General features: G+C 52.2%; 1 protein-coding gene across 1 annotated transcript in view; it reads right to left on the reverse strand.

Moving 5' to 3' along the window:
• MVB12B (multivesicular body subunit 12B) overlaps window positions 1-8,412 on the reverse strand; it is a 163,684-nt gene extending 155,272 nt beyond the window's left edge. The window contains exon 1 of the mRNA XM_058672406.1: window positions 7,819-8,412. Coding sequence (XP_058528389.1) covers window positions 7,819-7,899 — 81 coding nt within the window. The 5' untranslated portion in view covers window positions 7,900-8,412. The remainder of the gene's footprint in view (window positions 1-7,818) is intronic.
• Between the last annotated feature and the right edge of the window lie 1,489 nt (window positions 8,413-9,901).

Consider the following 9,901-nt stretch of genomic DNA (forward strand, 5'->3'; position numbering starts at 1 on the left):
CTACCTGCAGCCAGTCACCAGGGAGGGGGCAGAGTGCAACTACATTTCCAACAAGCTCCTGGCTAACTCTCAAATGGTCAGTGGTATGAGTGAAAGAAAGAAAAAAGAAAGAAAGAAAAAGAAAGAAAGAAGCCTAAAGGTGATCTCCCGTTGAGATAAACCTCAAATGAAACTCCAGGATCTCTTCCTCTCTACCACTAGGTGAGGACAGAACCCCAGTGCCTTCTCCTTGACACTCACATACCCTCTAGTATTCCCACTAAAACCCAGATCATTCGCTCCATCCATTCCCCTCAAACCTCCTACTGCCCAGCCGGACAGCAGCTGCCCATTGGATCCTAACATCATCCTAGCATGTGCTCTCAGAACACAGGCTGGCACACATGTGCATTCGCGTATACAGCCTTGCCTCGCAGAAGGATACAGCCCTCTCCGCAGCAGAATGTAAACTGTTGCAAGGTGTATTAGATCCACTAGCAGGTGATTCATCAAGCAGATTCTATAGGAGAGGAGCAAAAATGAATGGGGGAAGTTCTTGACCTATCAAAACTGCTTAGACCGTAGTACAGCAGGGCTAAGCTTCCACACGGTGCCAGTTTCAGTCCCAGCTGCTCCACTTCTGATCCAGGTCCCTACTAAAGTGCCTGAGAAAATGGCAGAAAATTCAGCCCAAGTTCCAGTTCCCCTGCTGCCCACATGGGAGATCCACATGGCATTCCAGGTTCCTGGCTTCAGCCTGGCACAGCCTTGGGGAAGTGAATCAGGATGAGGGCCAGGCAGAGGCAGAGACAGTGGGTACTTAGGTGGGGCTGTGGGGTGGCAGGGATGGAGAGATAGGGGGCAGGGAGTCTATGAAACCAGAACTGCCCATCCCTCTCCCTGCTCAGCTTCTGACTGAATAGATCGGAGCTGGGGCTGACACTCGGTAATTCACAGCCAAGGAGAGGTTCCACGGTGAGTTAAGAACTGGACCTCCAAGGCTGCTGGAAGGATTCCAAAAGCAAGGGACTACAAATGAGTGCACTGTCCCTTCTGCCTGGTGAGGCAGGGAGGAATGCAGAGGAGTGGGCCTTCCTGTTAGCTGGGGACGGGAATCAACTCTTGCAGTTGGGAGACGTCTGTCCCAAGGGCACACGGTGTGAACTCAAACTGGCTGCTGGGGAACTGCGAGTGGCAGATGGGATCCGACACGAGTATAGGACATGTTGGAATAGATACACACCACACACCAGACTAAATGCAAAGACCCATGGGCACTCCCCTGCTATTTCTAAGTAAATGATCTGAAGAAAGAGATTCTCTGTGTGTATGTCCTCCCCTATAGCTCAGTGCTTCTTCAACCAACCAATAGCACTTCCTTCAGATCCCCCCAGGCCTCCTTACGCTATGAGCTCAGAGGTGGGGAGTGGCAGGCAAGGGAGAGGACCAGAAAGGGGGCCAGCTTGGGATTCAGAGGACCCTGAGCTCCAACTGCAGATCTGACACAGCTGTGTGACCCCATGCAAATGAACTAAACCAGGCTGAGTTACTACCCCCATAAAACTGGAATGGATGATACAGGGTTATAATATGTAAGACGCTTCCAAAATTTGCATCAAAGGACACAATAAACAGAGAGAAAAGGCTACCCATGGGATGGGAAAATATTTAAAACATCAGGTATCTGATAAAGATAAACATCTAAATTTATAAAGAACTTCTACAGCTCAGCAACATAAAAACAGATTCCTAGGGGTGGGTGTTAGGCACAGCAGTTAAGATCTTACTTGGGTTACCCACCACCCATACTAGAGTGCTTGGGTTTGAGCCCCGCTTTCATTTCCAATTCCAGCATCCTGCCAACGTAGGCTCCAGGAGGTGGCAGGTGACGGCTCTAGTTGTTGGGTCCTGGCCACCCACGGGGGAGACCTAAATTGAGTTCTTGATTCCTGCCTTCAGTGTAACCCGTCCTGTTGCAGAAACTTGGGGGGGAGAGTCAGTGGATGGAAGGTTGTCTTAGTCTTTCTCCCTGCTTCTCAAATAAACATAATTTAAAAAACACCATATTTTAAACGGACAAAGGACTCAAATAAGCATTTTTTTCTAAAGATGACATGTAAATGGCCAGCAAGCACATGAGATACATGTTCAACAACACATTAGTCACTAGGAAAACACAAATCGAATCTCAGTGAGATTACACCGATAGGATGGCTATTATCAGAAACAAACAAAATAACAGACATCAGTGAGAATATGGAAAAATCAGCATCTTGTTGGTGAGAATGCAAAATGGGATGGTAATTATTTTATGGGAAACACTGGGTTGGGCCCTCCAAAAATTGAAAATAGAATTATAACATGATCAATAACTCACTTCTGGGTGTGTATGCAAAAGAACTGAAAGCAGAAACTCAAGCAGATAATTGCACACCCATGTAGAGAGAGCCATTTATCACAGCCCCAAATGGCATAAGTCCGTGGGCCTGGTGCACTAGCCTAATGGCTAAAGTCCTTGCTTTGTATTTGTCGGGATCCCATATGGGTGCTAGTTCTTATCCCGGTGGCCCTGCTTCCCCTTCAGCCCCCTACTTGTGGCTTGGGAAGGCAGTCAGAGATGGCTCAAAGCCTTGAGATCTTATACCCATGTGGGAGACCTAGAGGAGGCTACAGGTTCCTGCCTTCGGATTGGCTCAGTTCTGGCCATTGCAGTCACTTGGGGAATGAATCAGCAGATGGAAGATCTTCCTCTCTTCTCTCTTCCTTTCTGTATATCTGACTTTCAAATAATAAAAAAATAATAATCTTAGAAAAATAGACAAAAGATGGTCTGCATGGTCAATAAAATAGTATTCAGCCTTCAAAAAGGAAGAAGTTTTGATATAGGATACAATGTGAGGAACCCTGAGTGAAGTAGGCCAGGCACAAAGACGACAAATATTGTGGATTCCACTTCAGTGAGGCACCCGGGGAACGCGGAGGGCAGCAGCGGAGCGGTGGCTTCCAGGGCCTGTCTCACAGGGATCGAGTACCCACTCTACAGCAGAGAAGAGCCCACGAGCAGCAATGCCAGCTGCTTGTGCCTCCGACTGCGCATGAGGACTGGTGACAACAACGGTTCATTGCACGCCATGCAGTTAGCTACATGCCAAGCAGCGTCTGGCACCGTGGGTCTTGGACTCCAACAACTTCAGGGGCTTGAGAAGCTGTCAGACCCCAGAGACCCTCCCCAACCCTCCACCTGGAAATTCTCCTTCAATAAAATGGGGGGTTCTGGAATTTGCATTTTCACCAACTCCTGCGGCAGAGTTAACTTTATCTTCTTTTTTTTTTATTAAAGATTTATTTCTTTTATTACAAAGTCAGATACACAGAGAGGAGAGACAGAGAGGAAGATCTCCCGCCCGATGATTCACTCCCCAACTGAGCCGCAATAGCCGGTGCACGCCGATCCGAAGCTGGGAAGCTCGAACCTCTTCCGGGTCTCCCACGCAGGTGCAGGGTCCCAATGCATTGGGCCGTCCTCGACTGCTTTTCCAGGCCACAAGCAGGGAGCTGGATGGGAAGTGGAGCTGCCGGGATTAGAACTGACGCCCATATGGGATCCCAGGGCGTTCAAGGCGAGGACTTTTAGCTGCTAGGCCACGCCACCAGGCCCAACTTTATCTTTTTTTGTAAGATTTTATCTATTTTCACTACAAAGTCAGACACACAGAGAGAAGGAAAGACAGAGAGGATGATCCTCCGCCCGATGACTCACCCCCCAAGCAACCACAATGGCCAGCACTGCGCCGAACTGAAGCTGGGAGCCAGGAGCTTCTCCGGGTCTCCCACGTGGATGCAGGGTTCCAAGGTCTGGGCCATTCTCGACTGCTCCCCCAGGCCACAAGCAGGGAGCTGGATGGCAAGCAGGGCCGCTGGGATTAGAATCGGCACCCACATGGGATACTGGCGCACTCAAGGCGAGGACCCCAGCCACTAGGCCATCACGCCGGGCCCAGAGTTAACTTTAAAACTCATTTCTGAGTCCAACATGGTAGCCTAGTGACTAAAGTCTTTGCCTTGCATGCATTGGGATCCCATATGAGTGCCAGTTCTAATCCCGGCAGCCCCTGCACCTGTGTAGGAGGCCCGGAAGAGACTCCAGGCTCCTGGCTTCAAACTGGCTCAGCTCCAGCCATTGTTGCCACTTGGGGAAAGAATCAGTGGACGGAAGATCTTCCTCTCTGTCTCTCCTCCTCTCTGTGTATCTGACTTTGCAGCAAAAATAAATATTTAAAAAACAAAATCAAAAGCAAACAAAACACTATTTTTCAAAAAGAGAACTCGTTTCTGTCTCTTTTCTAAAAGGTCAGGAGATACTGTGCTGAACCTTTTTCTCTGCAGATCACTGTCTTTGAAAAACAATCTGTGTGCATGTGTGTGTGTGTGTGAAAGAGATGTCTGCACCTGTAACTACAAAAGAGAGAACAGACTTCTGCTGACCCAAGGCACAGTCCCAACAAGATGCCCCTCCGATCCCCAGGGAAGTAGCAGCCACAGAGCTCCTGTGTGCTGTCCGTGGGTTCCAGGCCCATGGGCCTCTCACATTTCTTCCCGGACAAGTGCAGCATGTTGCCAGAAGCATGTCAAGTCAACCCAACACATGTCCACAGGATGTCCCCAGAGAGGGACGCAATGTCACACACACCCTGCAGGGGCCCTGCCTCCCAGGCAGCTGCCAACAGACCCGACTCAAGCAAGGCTGCCGCACAGAGCGCAGACAACGTGGGGAAACCACAATTCCCAAGGGCAGCCCGGCACGGGCAAGGCCAAGGAGCGCCCCAGGGACTAGTGAGATGCAGGCCACAGACGGCAAGAACAGCCTGGTGGGGGGAGCCCCCGACTCCAGGAACCCAGGCCACCCCTCCCACAAGCCGGCTTGCAGGGGAGGCCCTGCTCACTCACCCGCAGCCGACTACACACAGCCTCCTCAGCCAGCCACCAACAGCCATGTACTCATTTGCTTCCTCCATCATCATAATAGCACCCCTGACATTTCCCAAGGCTGTCCATGCTTTGCAGCGTGGCAAAGACGGCGCCCTCCCAGCACATGGCACGGAGGTGCTTCCAACCCGCTAAGGCAAAGGTGCTGGGATTCCCTGGTACAGATTAGCTTCAGGCCCTCCCTCACCCCTGCCAAGACCCTGAGAGGACATCCAGCAACGTGCTCGCATATTAAGTATAAAAGAATATACTTTTTCTTAACAGCAACCCATGCCTCAACAAACTGCATGACTGATGAGCCCACACATTCAGAATCTACCATTGGATACTGGATCCCTTGCTAAGTTTCATACTTGTGGGGGTCCCCAGCCGGCACAGGGCCAACTACTGTCACACACATGCTCACCCAGGCTTTCCAACAGACTATCCTTGTATGAGGCTAGCTTAACTTGCTACTGTAGGCTTATTTTCATTTGTTACTATCACCGTTAAGGACATGAGCATTCAGAATGGTCCCATGACTACCCTAGGGTTACCTGGGATCTGTGAGGTAGCCTGAGATTCATGACCAAGACCTTGAATCTAAGCCCTACCATATATATCATCACTACCTACTTAGCCCAATAGAAAGAACGAACCACCACGAACAGAAAGGCATCAGGGGCTGAGACTGCGGAACAGTGGGTTAAGCCAGTACCTGCAATGCCAGCATCCCATTGGCTCAGCTTTCAGTCCAACTCTGCTAATGCAGCAGAAGAAGGTCCAAGTGTCTGTAGCCCTGTCAGCTCTGTGGGAAGCCTGAACAGAGTTTATGACTCCTGGCTTTGGCCTGGCAGAGGCTCAGCAGCTGCAGCCACTGGGAGAATGAACCAGTGGATGGATGATGCCTTTTCTGTCTCTGCCCTCTAACTCTGCTTTTCAAGTAATTGTTTTTAAAAGATGCTAGGGTTGGCACTGTGGCAGATAAAGCCATTGCCTGTAGTGCCAGCAGCCCTTGTGGGTTCAAGACTTGGCTGCTCCACTTCCAGCCCAGCTCCCTGCTGATGTGCCTGGAAAAGTAGCAGAGGATGGTGTAAGTGCTCGGGCACTATGCCTAGGCAGCAAACTCAGAAGGGCTCCTGGTTTCGATTTGGCCTAGTCCTGGCTATGGCGGCAGTCTGAGAGTGAATCGGTAGATGCGAGTCCTGTCTCTCTCTCTGGAATTCTGCCTTTCAAATAAACAAATCTTTAAAAAGGGGGGGGGGGGGAGAACATTAGAAATTAACAAACAGCTCTTCTGATCAATCAGCTGAGGGCCCTTACTAAACACCTTAATGTTTACTGACTGTTTGTCACAAGCTAGGCATGGAACCAACCTTGCGACACAATCATTCATGCCCCTCTCCTGAAAGTCATGTAGAAGAGAGGCTGTCATTTGCTTCCCTGGACAAATGAGACACAAAAGTCTTCCCTAACTTGCCCAAGAACACACAGTAGGTAGGGAAGACAGGCCTTAAGCTGAGGCCTAATGCTAAGCCTTACACATGGTGTAGTGGCGGTTCCAGCTAGAAGGGGAGAAAGCTTATCCCCAGAATGGTGACCCTGCAGGGCAGGGGAAATGCCTTTGATCTCCAGCTGGGCTGTGACCTGACAGCTGAGAGACAAAAAAAAGAGGGGGTGGTGGAAGGATGCTGCACAAGGGTCCTGGAGCAGCCCCTGGTCTCCAAGGCCCCATTTCCATATTCTGAGCATGTCACAGGGTCCCCAAAGATCCCACATGACTTCCAGCAAAGGAAAAAGGTTGACACCAGCTCCTTTAACTAACCCTCAGGTACACTGAATTTTTGTTTTTGTTGGTTTGTTTGTTTTGCCCCTGACTTGGGGGTTTCCACAAGCCTTATCTGGTTGAGTGTTCTAAGGCTTTTGTGGTGCAGCTGATAAGATTACCCAGTTAAAATGAGATGAGCTGCAGCCAGCTGTCGAGAAACACACAATGAGGCTACACTGAGAAGGAACCACAAGAGACAAAGAACCCCTAACATGGAGCTGGCCTGCTGTCTGCTTTTGTGGCAGAAAGCTGTGTGGGAAGGGAGCAAGAGGCTGTTGCCCTCCTGGGGTGTTTCTGCATCTGAGCAGGCTGCTGAGGGACTGCAGACAGAAGCATAACATCTTGGATGGTGAGAAAGGCTGTTAATTTACAAACAGTTGTGTGTTGGTAACAAAAGAACAAGGATGCTCACGGCTCTTCCTTGTTCACCTGTGCCCATCCTGGGATTGGCTATCTCCCGATGCTGATCTTGCACCTCATTCTGTCTGCAGTCATTCTAGGACGCTCATCCCATACCCAGCCATCGGTCTTGGATGGGCACCCGGCCAGGCTATATCACCTCCCAGACAGGTGCCCCCAGGGTTTGAGGGTCCCCTCCGCTCTGTCCGCCAAGGATGCCCGAGGGTCAGGTGCACTCCGGTCTGCGCCCCTCGTGAGCACAGACCGCTGGACCCCCAAGCCAAGCTGACTCAATGACTGTTCGCAGCCTGCGGCACAGGTGAGCCGCCTCGCCTCTCCCAGGGCGCTGGAGGCTCTGGGGGCCCCTCCTCTGCCCGGCCCTGGGGGCGCTGCCAGCGCTCGGTCTTCCCGTTCCCTCCCGCAGCAAGGCCGAGCCGGGGACGGGAATCCGCGGCGCACACCGGGCCCGACAGAGGCCGCCCGGGCCTGCCCAGCCACGGGGTCGGGCATGGAGCCCGCAGGCCTCGGCGCGGCCCGGCTCCTCCCGTCCGCCCGCCCCTCGGCCCGGGGCCCGCATCCGACCGCCCGCCCTTCGGGCAGCAGGGCCGGCTCGGCCGAGCTGCGGCGGCGCCCGGGCCTCACTTAACTGTTCCCCGCTGGGGCGGCTGCGGCGGCGGCAGTGGCGGCGGCGGGTCCCGGCTCCGTCTCACGCAGAAGCAGCTTCTCATCGCCCGGGCGGCGCGGGAGGGGACGGGCCCGGGGCCCAGTCGGCTGGAGCCGGCGCCGCAGCTCGAGCGCGAGCCTGGCGGGGAGCGGCGGCGGCGGCGGCGGCTGGAGGGGCGGGGCGCGGCCTGGCGGCGGCGGCGGCTGCTCCAGCAACAGCAGCGGCAACAACGGCGGCAGCTCCCTCCGCGGGCCGCGGCGGCCGGCTCCGGGCCCCCGGCGGTGGCGCTGGCTCCGGGGGCGGCGCCCGAGGCTGGTTGGGCGGGAGGAGGGAGCGGGAGCCCTGGGTCCCGAACCCGCTCCGCTGCCTCGGCCGGTCCACTCCCAAGAGGGCCCAATGCTCCGACCGGGCCTCACGGAGCCCACGGACGACCCCTGCCCAACCCCAGACAGGAGCCACCTGAGGCCTCTGGTGCTTGAGGCTTGGGTCTTCCTCTCCCCTCCTCACCAAGGTGGCCTTTCCTGTCACCCTTGGCCCGGGGAGCTCGCCAAGGCCTCGCGGTCCGAGTACGTTGTCCGGAGTGGCCGCCAGTCCTGGAAATCCCTAGGCCCTCAGCCTGAGAGAGTCCTTATAGGGACACACGCTCCCCTTAGCAGGTTCCACCCTACCCCCTGAGGCTCACCTGATTTACCCCAGAGGCAGAATTTATAGGACTTAGCCTCGGGGACGCTTCTAGAAGAAAACGTTGAAGCAGGTCCCCACCCTGCAGTATCTGGGGATAGTTGAAGCTGGGCCAGGAGAGCGTCCCAGAGTTTGGTCCTCGGTCAGAGGGGCTGACAGGAAAGGCAGGAGCAGACACAACACCAGATGAGAAGGTGCCATTTTAAAAGGCCAGGAAGCTGGTGCTTTGGTATCCGCGGGGGCTGCCAGCAGCGTCAGGCTCTCCAGGATCACACTTGACAGTTTTTTTCCAAATCAGCTCTTTGAGTCTAAAGAAAAGGGCGCCTCTGAAGAGAAAAGTTGGAAACTCCACCGCAAGGGGTGCGTTCCTCCTAGCATCCCAAATCCCACCCGTTCTGATGGTGTCCTGGCAGGTTCTATCAACATGACGCGGGCGCGAGGGGCGGGGGGCTCATGTGATCTCCCTGGTCCTTAAACTGTTGCCCTGCAAAACAGAGAGGGCGGGGTGTGGAGACAACTTTCCATCTTATTTCCCAAACTCAACATAGCCTTGGCAGCAATACCCAACAGAAGTGATACTCAGAGGGAGAACTGCATCTGTGTATAGAACATGGTCTCCGGGAAATTTAGCGTGTGTTTTGAGGGGTGATAGGGCGGGAGAGCAAAGGAAAAGAAGAAAAAGACTTGCACGGTCACACAGCCTGAGACGCCCATGCTGCATACCAGTTCTAGAATACCTTTAAGAGGAGATCAGTGTCAGTGTGTTGTGGTTTCCTATAACTCCACCAGCAAAGAAACCTGTTTGGTTGGTTTAATCTGGCATTTCCTAAGTCATGTGGGCTGGGACCATCTTATCAGAGTTCACTGGTTAATCTCTATGGATGAATCGCTGTGACAGACCAACTCGTTAAATAAAATTGTGAAATGACAAAGTAAAATTTTAGCCAGTTTGAAGCCAGCTTGCTATAAAACAAGTCAAAACCTGTTATGAAAAAAATCTATTCCAGAAGTGTAATGATAGCAACGCAAGAGACTCTGTAAATGGATTGCATTGTTAAAGGCAAGATAAATCAGGAAGTCAACAGGATAGATACTTTGAATGTAATTGGTCAATATCAAAAGCCTATACTTTTTTAAACAATAAACTGGGAAGGAAATTTAAACTTCATACAATGGCAAAATTTATGTATTAGAAGTCACCAACAGACATATTTTAATGCTGAAATGTTAAAGGCATTCTTGTTTTAAGTCAGAGTAAAACAACTGCACATGTAATTACATAAAAATGTATATATAATTATAGCTTGTAGCTGTAGTTGCTACAAGCTACAGACAATGCAATAAGATAAGAAAAATAAATTGAAAATATAAATATTGGACACAAC

This window comes from Ochotona princeps, chromosome 14 (assembly GCF_030435755.1).
Source record: "Ochotona princeps isolate mOchPri1 chromosome 14, mOchPri1.hap1, whole genome shotgun sequence".
Lineage (NCBI taxonomy): Eukaryota > Metazoa > Chordata > Mammalia > Lagomorpha > Ochotonidae > Ochotona > Ochotona princeps.